Below are 16,590 nucleotides of genomic sequence, written 5' to 3' on the forward strand. Positions count from 1 at the left end.
TAAATCCCAATTCCCACCCATCGCCTCAAGGATTGAAGCTCGGATCTGTTCTCATTTTTCACTGTCAAACCGGCTACACGCTTTGTGTGGAATTCCTTAACCTCCATGGCTACGTGCTTCATGTGAGGGAGGACCCACCTGCTCTGTTACGGTTTTGCATCAATCTTGTAAGTGTCCCGGTTATAGCTTCATCTAGAGTCTTGAGTTATGTTTCTATGAGTTTGATGGCCTTTGATCCATTGCTCCTAAACCTTCTCATGCTGGCGAGAAACCCAATTTGTGTCTCCTCCGTGGAACACTCTTTCAAAAGCTCGGATGCATTTGTTGCAAGAGCCGTCTATGACCATTTTTTGGTCGAGGATTTCGCGAAGCACGTCTTCAAGGTCGAATCCGCTATGGTCCCAAATGATTTTTCAAAGATTGTAAGCTTCTCAAAGTTGATCATCCTTTTGGAAAACTCATGGAACCTTTATCTTTATTTTCATTGTATTTTCTTTGATTCAAGCTGTTTGAACTTCCCTCTTTTGAGGTTTTAGATGAATGAAAGTTTTTGTTTGACCAAAAAAAAAAAAAACTTCTAGCTTGTATCAACTAGTATGCATGAATGAAAAAAAAAAAAAAAAAAAAACTAGTATGCATGTGTTTGTATTATTTACACTTGTTAAGTATGCTCCTATACTTCACCGGTTATTTGGCTTTTACTATTTGTCACCTAAAAAAGAGTAGACATTTCTCCCAGAAGACTTCATAATAGAGAACAGACCGCAACTTACAAATGGACTGCCCACAAGGCCATCATAATGGAGCAAAATGTCTCCAACTTACACAAGTGGATCATTTTGTACGTTCAGACTTTTCAAATAATATTTCTACGGCATTGATTTCTCGTAGAATTCTTAATTTAGGAATTTTACGCGAAAGGGATGTTTTTTTTTCTTTTTGCGAATGGGTCGTTTTTGTTGTTTTTGTTCAATAAATATATACATACACATATATATTAACAGTGGTGGACCCGGATATAAACTTTAGGAGGGTCAAAAAAATAATAAAAATGACTAATATTGTCATATTAGGGCTAAGATACTCCGGTTTTTCAAGTATCTTATATAAGATTTTTCTTTACAAAAACCCTCTAATATACCTCCAATAATGTTGGTTTTAGTGACTCGAACTCTGGAAAGGGGTGTCAATTCCAAGGGACTTACCATTTGTGCTGTTGGAATTTCATACATTTCTATGCAAAAAAAAATATTTGACCGATTTTACCTGGGTCACTTGACCCCCCTTTTCCTTCACTAGGTCCGCCAATAATATCTTTTATCTTATAAAGCACAAGTCACCTATCCAATAATATTAAGCCACATCAGATTTTTTATTTTAATTAAATATTATAAATTTCTTTGCATATTCCTATTTCTGTTTTTTTTTCGAAATGAAAACGTGGGTAGTTTTAGAATTATTTTTGTAGGAGAAAAATAACTAAATCCTGAAAGCCCTAAATTTTCTCATCACGATTTCAATTTTTTAAAACCGTTTAGTCTCTCTCTCTCTATTAATATAAATGAGAGCCAATGACGATGGATTGTTGTAATTCTAGATTCTTTTGCTCGCCCTTCCTTTGCTCTTAGATTTTTTTCAATCATCTATATATATAAAGTTAGCTTTTTCTCTCTTCTCATGATGCCACCTAAGCATCCCTTTAAGCCACATTTTTGTTTAAATATTAAAATAAATTTAAAACATTCATTTAGTGCATATTTATGTTACTTATTTAATTAATAGAAAGTTTATATAAATAAAAATAAATTATGTAAAAAAAAATGAAATGTTAATATAAGAAAAACAATACTTTAATTTTTTTATTAGTGGTAATAATATAATTCAACTTTCATTTTAAATTGATCATAATTTAATATTTTAAATATGTTACTGAGTTTTAGAATGGAAGTAAAATTTAAATTTATGGTAGACTAAAACAACATTTATGTAATTGTATATATAAAATTATAAAGAGGAAAAAAATGAAAGTGAAATATTAGTTTATAACATGATCAAAAAGAAAAAAAATGATATTTCATAAATTGAATCAAGTGTTTTTAATCCAAATTTGAATATTGAAAGATAATAATTAAAGAGAAAATAATTAAAATATTTTTTTAAAATCAATTAAAAAAAAATTATCACAATATAAATAAAAAATCAACAAAACAAAATTATAAACCTCTGCTAGTATGTAATAATTTACACAAATTTCTTCTCGGTCAAAAAAGCATCCGATCATAATTTCTTTGTTTCAATTGCTCGGAGAAAAGGTGAGAGTACTATCAGAGTATGTTTATGTTCATATTGATTACTCAATATTCTTTAAAAAATTATTACACCTTTGGTGAATCGTGAGTCGTGTGACTAACAATTTTTTCTTCTCTGTGTACAGGTCAGCCATGCCATTATTTTAGGAAGGATAAGCAGACAAAACATGAGCCACGTGCTCTGGAAAATTTTCTACACGAAAATGTTAGAACTGTAGTCCTTAAACGAAAATTAAGGTTAGCAACAACTTTCTTATAAGTTTTTAAAGTTTATCGCATTTGTATATTAAAGATAGATGCACAACTTGGTAACCAATTTTTTTAAATTCCGGTTTACATGTGTAGGTGATGTTGTTGGATTGGAAAACCTTCCCTCGAAGTTATTTAAAATCTTGGGTAAGCTTTCTAAACCTTTCAAAGTTTCAAAAATTTACCTCATAAGATGCTCTAATTGGCTATCCTCTGATTTTTTTCTATGAAATATACGTTCAAGTTGTTGCATAGTGACCCAATGCCACCACTTGTGGACGATAACAGTTTCGGCAGTAGCTGGGCATATCATCGAAAGACCACATCCCAAAAGTTCCTCTAAATACAACAAGTATTGTAATCTTCTACTAATTGGTTTCCCCTGTTTCGGTAATATTTATTTTCTTTTGACTAAGTAAAAATACTTTATCATACATTAAATAATGACTAAATAATGTGATTATTATACGTTAGAGAAATAGAATCAAAAATAAACCTAAGGTTTAAACTTTTTTAGTCAAAATGTGTTACTGGTACAATTTTTGTTTTGATGTTAAATGCATTAATTTTAAACTTCATTATGATTATGATTTTTGTTTGTTTGTTACTGAACCAAATTATAATGAAAAAAACAAAAATGAACCAATTCGTATATTCTTTTACCGTTTGTGATTTTTGAATAATTTGGTTCATTTTTGTTTGTTACTGAAAACCAGATTTTTTTTTCTAGAAAAATAATTAATATGTGTTTCTTAAACTAAATATCTTTGTTAATTAAAATCAAATTTTGATTTTATTTGTTCCAAGAATATGTAATCTTTTTGAAACTTCAATAATATCTTTCATCTCTTCGAAATTAGAACTACAATGTATATAACCGTGCGTATGCACGGGTCGTAATACTAGTATATATATAAATAAGAGTAAAGTTTTTTTTATTGGACAACTTTAACATCTATATTATTTATTTATATTAATTTTTGTAGTACATAATTGTGAAGCACATCCAAAATTGTAAGACTATTATTTTCCGGTTACATATGTCTAACAATTATCCACATACTAAACTAAAATATATACATCAATACACAATAGATTAAATACAATAACCCGCATGTTGCAGGGCCATTACCTAGTGAAAATCTAAACATTTGGAAATTAATACAAGTTAGGATCAAATATATTTGATCAATTGGTAAGCGAATCTATATATATAAAGTTAGCATCCACATAAACCACATTTTTTCAACATTAAAATAAATTTAAAACATACATTTAGTGCATATTTATGTTACTTATTTAATTAATAGAAAATCTATATAAATAAAAATAAATTATGTAAATAAATGAAATGTTAAATAAGAAATACTTTCATTTTATATTAGTTAGTGGTAATAATATAATTCAATTTTAAGAATGTAAGTAAATTTTCAATTTATGGTAGAATAAAAACAACATTTATGTAATTGTACATATAAAATCTTAAAGGGGAAAAATAAAATTGAAAGTGAAATATTAGTTTATAACATGATGGAAAAGAAAATGATTTTAATCTAAATTTAAATATTGAAAGATAATAATTCAAGAGAAAATAACTATAATATGTTTTGAAAATCAATTAAAAATAAATAAAATATCACAATATGAATAAAAAATTGAAAAAATATATATAAACCTCCCGCGCGCAGCGCGGGTCAACTGCTAGTCAAAAATATTTTGAGCTTTATAGGAATCTTTTGTGTATATTTGAGCATTAAGTTTATATTACTTGTAGTGGTAATTAATATCCATGTTAATCATCTAGTAAAATATGCAAAACACGTATACTTTTTATTCGTAACATAACAACATATGGAATTTTAACGTTAAACAAAGAAAAATAGCTTCTGGCGCCAAAATTGTTAGACTTCAAACGTAAGTTGAGAGAGGGATGCGTTTTTTTATTAAAGGAAAAAGACACCGATGGCTTTACTAAAGAATTCAAAGGGATTGAAATGGACCCATTGACTAAACCTCCTCTTTCTTTTACACTTAATCTCTCTTCTTTTTTGATCCGAATATAATATGAGTCTCGAGTCTCGACAGCCCAACACCTTTTCTTTTTGGGTATCACAACTCAAAATGTTCCACTGACAATGGATCTCTGCTTCTTCCATGATTTTTATGTATGATAAATTTGGTTTTGTTGTCACTTGAAGTTAACTTTAGTAAATGTTCATCACCAAAGAACAAAACTACAAAAGAAATTAACACAAATATATAGCATGTCTCCACAACAGAAAGAAAAACAAAGTTTTAAAAAGAACTGGAGGCTGAATTAAAAATAGTGAAAAGCAAAGAAGATTCCACCGTATTTTCCTTTGATGATGCACGCGACTTTTTGAGTTCACTAGCTTATATAGGGGAAGCTCTTGCTAATTGCTATCTCACCGTCACCGACCTTTATGATTAGGCAAGAATAGGAGAACACAAGCCAAGCATGGGGAACTGTTTATTCGGAGGGTTAGGCGACGAGGAAGACTTATTGATCAAAGTCATAAAATCAGACGGTGGAGTTCTTGAGTTCTACTCCCCCGTCACCGCGGGCTCCGTCTCCCACGAATTCTCAGACCATGCTCTTTTCTCGTCCCTTGACCTCCTCTGGGAACCTCTGCCTAACCACCACCTCCTTGTCCCCGGTCAGTCCTACTATCTTTTTCCGAATATTGTCTCCGACGAGTTGAAGACTTTTGCGGGCAGCTGCCACGTGAGATCCAACAGCGAGTCCTTCTCAGCGATGACTCCTTACAGAATGTCTCTAGATTATAACCACAGGGTGTTGAAGAGATCATACACGGACGTCTTTTCAAGAAACAACTACACAAGGACCCGACAGAAGGAGAAGAGGCCGACGAGGCGGAGGCGTACGAGCAGCAAAGGTGGAATATGGAAAGTGAGGCTGGTCATAAACACTGAAGAGCTGTTACAGATCCTGTCTGAAGATGGTAGAACAAATGAGCTAATAGAGAGCGTGAGAGCTAGCCGTGGCCAAGGGTGAAAAGTAAAAACGGCGTCGAGCATCACAAGCGGTTCGTCTGAGAATGTCTTGTCGGTGGTACATACCTAGATTTTAATTAATTCACTATACAGTATTTACATGTGTGGTAAACGATATATCTAAGGAAGCTTGCTCCAGTCGATTGCGTCATTTAGTAACTATGTACGTAGCTTCTTCTTTTTTACTCCAAATTAAAGACTCCATTTATTAAATTAAATACACAGTGAGAAAATAATTGTTCCAAGTTAACTAAGATACTCGAAAACAATTACATTCTAATTGACAAGTTGAAATAATATGTGCCAGTGGTCTAACAAAAAGAGCATGAATTTCAGGTAATATAATAACGAGAAAGACAATTTGTATGAATTTGAGAATTTTAAAAAGGAAATATCAAACTAGACACAATGGTTTAGAGTTTGTCGATATTATTGATTAATCAAGCCTCATAGGCAAGGTATTTATAAGATAAGGATATAAAACTATTATGATATATACAAACATATATTTACGTACTAGCTATTGTGTCGAGATAGTCTTTCTCCTATTTAAAAAAATGTCTTAAGTATTTGTATATCTCAATTTGATTTAGTAGGTGTATCTCCTAATTTCTCAAATTCTACTAAGTCTTTCTCAGTTCTCACCCTTGAACTCAGGCAAATTAGATTATCTTTTGAATTTCAAGGTTGTCTCTTAGCGTTAAGAGTTACACCAGCAAAAGAAGTAAGCTTAAGGTAAAGAAAACTCTTTAAATTGTTTTGTTCCTCGTTTGAGCAATCTTGAGGCAGACGCTCTATCTAAAACTGCTCTTATAGCAGCAAAAAACTCTCGCCCCATGGTTGTGTAACTCTCCTTTATTAATATAATTTTCAGTTGGTAAAAAAAAAATTGTTTTGATCTTGTAGGAAAGGACTCAACATAACAAATTCGGATATTGTGGTCATCATATTGCTCCAGTCCATCTTTGACAGACATCAATATTTATGATATGTGTATACCAAATATCATGTGAAGAGATTAGCCATCAAATATTCAAACACCACACGATTACACTGACTTTAATGAACGTTTGTATTTTTTTTAAAGGATTTTTAAGATCGAACGTTTGTAGTTGTGAAACACAAACATGTAGATTTCAAAATAACAAAGTTCAACCTCGTATTTTCAATGTGAAACCAAATCCCTTCAAAATTTCATGCAAATTAAGTCCACTTCGAGTCAGAAATGGAAATATAAGAAAATATTATCTAAGGGAAAAACAAATTAAGAAAAGCTTATTAGCTAGCTAGCGCATGTTTAGTCCTTGGATGTGAAATATTGAGATTAAGCGAGATCAAAAGAGAAAGAAAAAAAGAAAGAAAGAAGAAGCTTACAGTATCAATCAGGGAGAGGAGAGGAGAGAAGAGGAGTACATCTAGGGGTGGTCTTTTGTCTGAGCAGAATTTTGAGCTGAACCTTTTGGCACTCCAGCTTCGAACCCCATTTCTCACTCTTTGATCGTATAGCTCTAATCACTCTTGGGAACGGATTGATACCTCTCCTCATAATGTGAGGATTCTCCCACCTCCTCCTCGCGGGTGAGCTACACGCCCTCTTCAGTATCTTAGGCTTCATCTCCCTCTCTCCTTGTCTATTAGCTTCCTCTAACTCAGTTAGCTTCTCCTCCAAGAAAAGCCTTGCATCCGCCAGCTTCATCTGAACCCTCTCTTCTCTCAAAACCTCCGCCAACCTGTGCATCTGTCTCTCTTCTTCAAGATCTCGTTTCATCCGAACCATCTCTGACTTGTCAAACGATATCTCTTTTAAGAGCTGCTTGTTTTGCAACTCCTCCGCTTCTCTACCCATTCTCTCCTCCTCCACATCTTTAGCCAGCCTCTTGTTTGTCAACTCTGCCCGTCTTCGAGCTTTTCTCTCGTAGTCCAGCTCTGCCTTCAGTTCCTTGATCTCGGCCCGAGCTTTGCCTAGTTCAGATTCCATGAAGACCTTTATGAAATTCAGATCCCATATAAATGCCTTGCGTTGGTGTTGGTTCTGTTGAGATTGTGAAGAGCAGTAGTAAGGATTATCATAACGCTTCCAGGTCTTGCAGACTGAGTCCATGTCATCATCTGGAGAGGGGATTCTGGCCATCATCGTCTCAGGACTGCAGCTCTGCATCTTCATAGCCTTCTCCTTTTCTAGCTTCAGCTGTTTATTATTATAAACAAACAAATAAAAAGAAAACAAATTTATTATTTATCCCTTTAGAAGATGGAAGTGTGTTGTAAAGCTGAAAGAGTGAGTCATCACATGTTTGTCATCAGCTTCAATCATTCTCCTCTCCAGGTCTCTGTCTCTGGACCTCAAAAGGCTTGCTGCTATCGTTAGAGAGAGTGAGAAAAGTAGCAGAACAAATGAAACTAACAAATGCGCAGTTAAAACATGAAACTAACCTCTCTTCACGACTGTTTGTTGGGAAATATCTTGGCCAACCACTTCCCTGTGCTTTCAATGAATCGCCTCTCTCAATTTCTGTGGTTTTTGTACACTTTGTTGGGGGGTGTCAATTAAGTGGCCCATTCAAAACATTTATGCCTGCCTCATCTGTTCCAAGTACCTCTCCTAACTATATACTATAGTCTCCCTATCAAATATGGAAGGACTTTTTTTCTATCTAATCATTTATTTACTTTGTATATTCCCTTAAACCAACACTTCCAACCTAGTTACTTGGAGTTGCAGGAAACGAAACCAGAAACAGATTTTTTTTATTATGTGCGAGTCAAACAAAAGTAAGTGGTGTACTCCATCTACATATATGAAAGTAAGTATCCAACAAGAAATATCATTAAAGCTAATTGCTTCTGAGGGTCCAGTACTACTGTTTATAATTCATTCATATATACCACCAAAGCAGACACCAGAATCAACCTCAGCCACTTCATACTGGACCGTTCTCTCTTCCTCGGTTATGCTCAAACTTCAAACAACGCAGTCTTCACCGGCGCTCTTTTTACCATCAGGATATAACTTCATGATGGGTAAGATAGAGCCATCATGCGCTGACAACTCTTGTCAATAGTAATACACAGAGATTAGAGCTCTTTAAACTGTTCTTTTTTTGTATAATTGCACTCAGGCAATTCTCTTCGGTGGTGATCCCGCTGATTTCACAGTCTATAGACAGAAGGACATGTGTGATCAACACACCAAACTTCTTTAACCAAGATTATCCTCTTTCTCCAGAGGATCTTCAATCGACATAAATGACCCTCAATTTCCCAATAAAAGTATTAGATAATCCATATGTTGGCAAGATGGTCATAAAACCAGCAGAACTGATCAAATGCAGGGTTGCTTTAAAGCTAAGCTAATCTCAGTTTTTGGTGTTATACATTACATACAAACTGCAAGTAACACTTGTGATCCAAGCTATAACCAACTTGAAGTTGAAACATAAAACACAAGAGAAGATGAGTAATCTATCAATCGTATACTTACACACCCAACCAGAATAGAAAAAACAGAATACTAAGTCGTCTTCACAACTCTTCACTGTAGACTTTTATATGCATGTGTTTGGATAAGTATGTATATCTCTTGGAAATTGCACTACCCATAAAAGAAGTGGCTGCTGATCCAATCCACTCATGCCTCTAGTTTAGGGCAGATTGGGGAGCTTGGACTGGACATAGAACCTGCAGGAAACATCAGCACCAAGAATCATTTTATGTTTGATACATTCTACATGTATGCAATGAGAGCCTTGTAACACCTACAAATGTCTGCTAGACAAGGTTGTTTGGTGGCTGGATCATCCTCAAAGGCCGGAGGCGCTTGCCCGTATATCATCTCGCAGCTCATGTCTTCAAAATCTATACAACCAAAATGGCTAATGAAAATATATATATGGAGAGTGAGGGAAAGATTGGTCAAAAGGAGATATAAGATAATGTACTTGGGTTCATGGTGAGTGGGAGGCCAAACTCATTGGTGAAGAAATCTTGGGTTGGAATCTTGCACATATTCACACACATTCCTACACAACCACTGTTCTCCAGATACCTTCAAACAAGAGTAGGGGGGAGCAAGTCTGTCAAAATTTGAAAAAAAAAGACGACCTAGTACACATCTCACTTTTTAATTAATTAATGACCTGCATTTCTTTATACGAACTCCACTTCTCTGTTTCACCCCATTCACTTCCACTTCTATGACCTGCCATCAGAAGAAAGGAGTCAAGTAAGTGCAGTAACAATTCTATTCAACTGAGATTGGAGGAGAGGGATATACCTGAGATGGACCAACCAACCAGTGAAAGAAAGGCACCGTAAGAGCCGCATTGAACTCCGCTGCCCATTTGGTTGGTGGGAACAATTTTCTGAACTGTTGAGGAGCACCAGGAGGCAGCATAGAGAGAAGAACCTCCCTCACGGCCTCTTGCTGCTGTAACCTGGACCGTCCCTGCATCACTCTCTTTGACACCTCAACGAAACTCTCGTAATCATATTCCCAGAACCCCTTCTCCTTGGTCTCCTTATTCTTCTTCTTCGACCCGAACTTGTCCATCTTCCTCGCGAACAGACCCATGAACACTCTGGCGGCCAACCCATCGTCGTATCTAGTCTTCTGCCCTACCGGAGCTGGCTCTCCACTCGGCTCGGCAATCCCGCATCGAGTGCCACGTCGCCTAAGTGTGAGATTAACTGCTTGCAGACTAGCAAAAGACGCCATGGATAAGATGATATCTCTCGCCCTCTCTGCTCTTCCTCCCTACCACCACCATCATACTCTGCTTTTACTGCCTTAATGGCCACATAAACGTTACCACATACACACAAGTGTCCACTTTGTTTGCCTCTTATTCAAGGAATATTTAATTAGTCTCACTCTTAGTTTATTCTTTTTAATATAGATATGGACTCTATAGGCCCACATACAATGGCCCATTGCAGTGAGGCCTATCTTCACACAAGATAGATTCAGTATGTTACTATGTTACTTGATTCGGCGGTATTGCAAATAATATTTATGTTTATTAAAAGTTTTCTTACAGCTATTGTAAATATTGTTTTCAAATATTCATCTGATCTTTTTACATACGTATTTTTAGAAAATAAAGCATAATTATTCAGTAGGCAATAATAAATTGTATTTGGCATTTGGGATGTAAGTTAGTATTTTTATGTTTAATTCAACTTTGCCTAAATGTTTATTTTATATTTTATTATTAAGTCTGTGTAAAAGATGTATTCATGAGTCTTAAATTTACAAAATTTGTGAACATGATGTGTCTCATCGGACTAAATGGCGAGCTAAATATTTATCCGGTTTGGCTTCTGGTCAAGTTTTCAAGAACATTGTGCAACTTTAGCAGCAGTTACTATATATATATTAATGTACTTTATTGATAATTAAAATCAGTTAATGTGGTATTTAATACCTTAAGAGTTAAGAAGAATTAAGATGTGTGTGTCGTGTGATTGAAACCGAGTGCCATTATATATATATATAGATTATGGCCAAGTAGATTGGGTTAAATTAGCCAGTAGTACTAGTAGCTAGCTAGGGATAAATAATAATCAATCCTACCATAAGAGAAGAGAGGAGCACTTTTGCAAGTTTTCAAAATATGTAGTAAATGAATAAATCAAATTAAAGACACCCCCCTACCAAACTCCATCTACTTCGCATTTAAGGCTTCTTAGTCTTTTTGACTTTTTTCCATCACGTAAGTTATTTTAATATTAATTGTTATTGAGAGTTACTCAATTTTGTCAGTCCAAAACCCAGTTCTAACGCTACATGTCATGTTGGAATGGAGTGCACTTATAAAGTCGTACGTCAGTCGTCGCTGACCACTGCATTACAATCGTGTTATTGCTTTGTAACTTACAGTTGTAACTAATTCTCTTTCCCTACCATTCAACTTCTTTTTCTGCTCTACCAAAACATAACTCCCCGCCCCCCTTGTTTAGTGGTTGAATTTTGAGCTACTTTTACACTATATTCCCCTCTTGAGTCTTGGCTAATTGCTTTCACTCAAATTACTACGTACCCTTAAGCTTATGAACGACATCAGAAGTCACTTGGCTATTAGTCAACCTTTCATGCATCGATGCATTGTTTAAGTGTTCAAGAGACTTATTGGGAATGACGTTTGTTTACACATGTTAGACTAGTTTGTTTACACATGCTAATGACGTTTTTTTTTTTTTTTGATAAAGCACATGCGAGTATTGAGAAAATAGTGTACAAGGCTTGACATGAGGGACTACATATCTGTCTCCGTCATTAACTTGTGGAATCTGTACTATATCGGGATCTAGTTATAATCAAGCCACTCGTCTGCCTAAGTATTTGATTTGGTAAGAAGGCTTTGACTTTGAGGCTGCTTTTAAATTGTCTAACGCAAGACTTTTGACAACCTCTTAAACATATATATAGCTCATGGTCTCACGTTCCTTAATTATGCACGCACTCGAATTTTCTACTTCATAGGGAGCGGTGTAACATTATATTGGGTAATTAAGGACATGCGATTAGCTTTCTTGAGACTACGCACACGTCCTTCGCATCATGAATTATTATCAATACTATATAGTCTAACTCTTTAATTGTTTTTTTCCAAAAGGTGTATAACATTTTATAGAATTATCTAAAAACAGGTCAGCTAAGCTGTGTAGATGGGCTAGCTGTTGGGCATTCAGAGTGATGGCTATGAGCTGAGTGGCCACATGCCATCATATCACTTGTCCAATCTTCTTATTTCCTTATCAACATTTACAGTTTACATCTCCTTGCCATTACTTCAATTATTTGATGTATTAGTTTCAGTTTCATAGCATATCAGAATCATGTAGATTTAGTTGCCCTCCTTTTAGTTTTAGACCCAAAAAGTCGTCAACCGGCCAAAGCCCTCAAAGCCTCACTAGAAAGGTGAAAATAATAGGGAAAAATGCCATAAAAATCCTGGAGAGTACGATTTCGTTGGTTTAAATCCCGAACTTTCCAACTGTTGATTTAAATCACAAACTTTTTGTTTACTCTCTCTTTAATATGAAACTTTAATTGACTTTGCCAATTTAGGCACATCGTTAAATCGCCAAACGGAGCAATTAAACGGGTTTGAATGTCATTAACGAAATCCGTCAAATACAAAATGAAACTGTTTTTAACATAACCCAAACACTTAATCGATTCAACTTTTTCCCCAAAACACTTAACAGAAAGTTGAATCGATTAAGTGTTTGGGTTATGTTAAAAACGGTTTCATTTCATATTTGACGGATTTCGTTAACGACATCTAACCTTGTTTAATTGCTCCGTTTGGCGTTTTAAAGATGTGCCTAAATTGGCAAAGTCAACTAAAGTTTCATATTAAAGAGAGAGTCAACATAAAGTTTGTGATTTAAATCAACAGTTGGAGAGTTCGGGATTTAAATCAACGAAATCGTACTCTACAGGATTTTTATGGCATTTTTCCCGAAAATAATATGTTAAGCAGACATGAACTTTTATGTTTAAAGTAATAGAAACCCTAGATAGTCAATACACCTTATACATGATCTAGGATTTCTATTATTTTAAACATAAATTTTCATGTCTGCTTAAATACATATTATTTTCACTTTTTCAGCAAAATTTTGTACAAGTTGTAAATGTACATGAAAGCCTGGATTACATGTTTTCTAAATCAAATATCGAGCAAAAAAACAACGTGATTACTATAACCCTATGCAGCGAGAACATGCATCAATATGTATACATAAAACGCAAGGAGAACATGCATGGCGACTTGATTGACTTTGTGTGTAAGTAGCTACAATAGTAGCGTTCTGGATCATGACCGGACCAATCGACATCACATGTTCCTAAGTATTGGTGTTTTTGAAATTAAAAAGATACTAGTATTAAGGTATGTGCTGGATATGCGTGGTCTGAGTGTTGAGTAGGGGCTGCATAGATTCAACGGCCACCCAATTTTACATCATTTTAGCCAACAATGTATGTTAAATGCGATCAATAAATTCATGTATCTGCCATCTGTTCTCCTTTCCTCCTCTCTCTTCATTAACTTAATTATTATACTAGTAATACTTTCTCTCTCCCTCTCACGCACTTAGTCTTTGCAACATCTCCACCACCCCATACATACATACATGCCTTCCACAAGACTCAAACTCCACAGCATGGGATTCTCACGGTGGCTCAACCGCACCGTGGGCTTCATCGTCTTTTTCATCCTCGACATTTTAGATTTCTTGCTTTGCTTTACCTACAAGACGCTTGACTTCTTCTTCGAGTCGGAGTGGAAACCCTGCTACTGCTGTCCGCCGCCTGAGGCCAAACCCACCGCGGTTGGAGGAACCAGAGGCGGAAAGATGATAGTGTCGGAAAGATCAGGAGATTATTCAAAGGTGGTCTCACTTACAAGGACAAAGATCCATCTGGATGAGATCTCTGACTCACTCTACTCACGCCCTTCACTCCACACCAAGCTCACTAAGCTTGTGAAGTGCTTCAAGAAAGATGCTGTGGAATGTTATGATGAGTCCAAGAAGAGATTACCATCAGCTAAAAAGACATTACTCACTGTGAACTCCACGGTGGTCGAGAAGTTGCAAAGAACACCAAGATGGTCTGATTGCCATTGCACTTTCTGCACTTCTTGGCTTTCCTCTTCCAACCATTCTCTCTTCGTCAATGTCCAACAGCCCAAAGGTACGTACATATATATATCCTCTGTACATTTTACATTTTTAATTTTTTATATAACCTAGATTCTGTGATCAAGCTCATTCCCCTGTTAAATTCGTTGGCCTGTTAGATATGTACGAACACCTTTTCCCTTGTGACTCCTCTCTCACTGGTCTAGTGTCTCGTGCAGCATGCATTGTCATCTAAGAGTGCAATAAGAAAATTTCAGGAAAGAAAAAAAAAAAAAAAAATTTGGTCATTATTCTTGGTTACAAAAGACAGGTTGCTTACGAACTCAAATTAGAGCATCATAATGAATCATTGGCGGTATGGGTTCTAGTGGGGCTTTGCATTAGTACAATTAATCAAATAAATTCTCTATTACTAAAATAAGAAACGATATTGTTGTATTCACTTTAAATGGACGGTCTCATTTAACTATGATTAAACATTACTTTTAGGAAATTGCCTTACTCAAAGATGAAAGTTAGCGGTCCATGAGATAGACGAAAAAAGAAAAGCATGGGATGTTTCTCATCTAGTGTTATATATGGATAATGCAGACCTAGTGTGGTGGAGTGGACACACTCAGACAATGAGTGATGAATTTCTCGAGTAGTTTGTATACGCCGCCCACACCAAAATTACATAACATTGTTTGTGCGTGATTTGATTCCCCGTAATATGCAAAGTTTCCAAACATAATACATATTTTTGTTAGGTTAATAAAGCCATAATTAGGTAAAAATGTTAAACTGTGAATGTGCAGACAACAAGGCACAAGAGAACGTAGTGTTCATACATGGGTTCTTATCATCATCAACGTTTTGGACGGAGACTCTGTTCCCAAACTTCTCAGAATCAGCCAAATCGAGTTACAGGTTCCTCGCTGTGGATCTGTTGGGTTACGGGAAAAGTCCAAAGCCGAACGATTCATTGTATACACTGAAAGAGCATTTAGAGATGATAGAGCGATCGGTGATCTCTCAGTTCAGACTCAAGACATTTCACGTAGTGGCTCATTCCCTAGGCTGCATTTTGGCTCTTGCGCTCGCGGTTAAACACCCAGGAGCCATCAAGTCGCTCACTCTATTGGCTCCTGTGAGTCATATACACTCCTTTTAGTTGGCTGACCATCAGTCAATGCTTCCTGGTTAGTATGGTAATTGATTGATACATATATATATGTGAACTAATGGGGAGTATTGCATGCATATATATATGCAGCCATATTATTCGGTACCAAAGGGAGTGCAAGGGACGCAATATGTGATGAGAAAAGTAGCACCCAAGGAAGTGTGGCCTCCGATGGCCTTTGGAGCCTCAGTGGCCAGCTGGTACGAGCACATTAGCCGCACCGTCAGTCTAGTGCTTTGCAAGAACCACCACTTGTTGGAATTTCTCACCAGGCTACTCACCAGAAACAGGTAAATTATTTATTAATCTATCTACTTGAGTTCAACAAAATGTAGCCAGACACCTTTGAATTTCTTCCTCCTCCTGAGATTGTGATGTGAGGAAATTTATGTGACATAATGTGATATAATGGTATATAGCTAGGTACGCATATTTTGTGTACATGCATATATTCAATGCGCATAACTAATTCGCTTTCACTGCTATTATAATTTATATATATTTGAAAAGTAGTAGATGCAATGAAAAATAGGGATTAACTGGGATGATATATGCACGCAGGATGCGAACGTACTTGATAGAAGGGTTCTTGTGTCACACACATAACGCGTCGTGGCACACACTACACAACATCATCTTCGGGTCAGGGAGCAAAGTAGAGGCTTATCTGGACCATATCCGTGACAACGTGGACTGTGACGTCACCGTCTTCCACGGTGGTAGGGACGAGCTGATCCCCGTGGAGTGCAGCTACGGCGTCAAGAGGAAAGTGCCACGTGCCAGGATCCACGTCGTCCCCGACAAAGACCACATCACCATTGTTGTTGGGAGGCAGAAGGAGTTCGCTCGTGAGCTTGAGCTTATTTGGCGCAGATCCACTACTCCTCAATCTCATTCAATAAATTAACCCTTCTTCATTTGAGTATATATATATATATAAGATAACGTATAAAGCCGCCAAACCCCGACCACTATTATTCAAATCATCATTTTATACCCATTTACATTTGCATTTTTCGGTGACTCCTATGAAGCCAGTTTTGAAGCCAAAAAAAAACACAGGTTTCTTTTGTGCACGCTTTTGAATTTCAAAGAGAGAAACAAAACAGAGTAGACAGTTTTGAAGGCCAAAAATTAAGTGGGTTGCAGTGTTATGTGCGTCCACTAAATATGTTATGA

The 16,590-nt window shown here is 35.9% G+C and overlaps 4 protein-coding genes across 5 annotated transcripts; 2 read left to right on the plus strand and 2 right to left on the minus strand.

The window, feature by feature from the left end:
- Positions 1-2,617: 2,617 nt before the first annotated feature.
- Positions 2,618-5,779, plus strand: LOC17895097. Its single transcript, XM_023788256.1, has 3 exons — positions 2,618-2,705; positions 2,803-2,910; positions 5,011-5,779. The coding sequence occupies exon 3, from the start codon at positions 5,038-5,040 to the stop codon at positions 5,593-5,595; it is 558 nt and encodes a 185-aa protein (XP_023644024.1). The 5' UTR covers positions 2,618-2,705; positions 2,803-2,910; positions 5,011-5,037; the 3' UTR covers positions 5,596-5,779.
- Positions 5,780-6,882: 1,103 nt separating this feature from the next.
- LOC17894249 (protein BRANCHLESS TRICHOME) lies at positions 6,883-8,095 on the minus strand. The gene is made up of 3 exons (XM_006301680.2): positions 8,028-8,095; positions 7,885-7,952; positions 6,883-7,782 (listed from the first exon to the last, which is right to left on the minus strand). The coding sequence occupies exons 2-3, from the start codon at positions 7,906-7,908 to the stop codon at positions 6,973-6,975; spliced, it is 834 nt and encodes a 277-aa protein (XP_006301742.2). The 5' UTR covers positions 7,909-7,952; positions 8,028-8,095; the 3' UTR covers positions 6,883-6,972.
- Positions 8,096-8,913: 818 nt separating this feature from the next.
- LOC17895338 (beta-carotene isomerase D27, chloroplastic) lies at positions 8,914-10,402 on the minus strand. Of its 2 annotated transcripts, none has more exons than XM_023788287.1 (5): positions 9,868-10,402; positions 9,731-9,792; positions 9,533-9,639; positions 9,350-9,449; positions 8,914-9,272 (listed from the first exon to the last, which is right to left on the minus strand). In XM_023788287.1, the coding sequence occupies exons 1-5, from the start codon at positions 10,306-10,308 to the stop codon at positions 9,236-9,238; spliced, it is 747 nt and encodes a 248-aa protein (XP_023644055.1). In that variant the 5' UTR covers positions 10,309-10,402; the 3' UTR covers positions 8,914-9,235. The 2 variants fall into 2 exon arrangements, with proteins under 2 accessions (XP_023644055.1, XP_006302733.1); XM_006302671.2 differs by having other exon boundaries at positions 9,354-9,449; positions 9,868-10,401.
- A 3,293-nt stretch (positions 10,403-13,695) lies between these two features.
- LOC17895994 (probable lysophospholipase BODYGUARD 1) lies at positions 13,696-16,409 on the plus strand. Its single transcript, XM_006301782.2, has 4 exons — positions 13,696-14,298; positions 15,044-15,375; positions 15,502-15,701; positions 15,973-16,409. The coding sequence occupies exons 1-4, from the start codon at positions 13,737-13,739 to the stop codon at positions 16,316-16,318; spliced, it is 1,440 nt and encodes a 479-aa protein (XP_006301844.2). The 5' UTR covers positions 13,696-13,736; the 3' UTR covers positions 16,319-16,409.
- Positions 16,410-16,590: the final 181 nt, after the last annotated feature.

This window comes from Capsella rubella, unplaced genomic scaffold (genome assembly GCF_000375325.1).
Source record: "Capsella rubella cultivar Monte Gargano unplaced genomic scaffold, Caprub1_0 scaffold_2, whole genome shotgun sequence".
Taxonomy (NCBI): domain Eukaryota; kingdom Viridiplantae; phylum Streptophyta; class Magnoliopsida; order Brassicales; family Brassicaceae; genus Capsella; species Capsella rubella.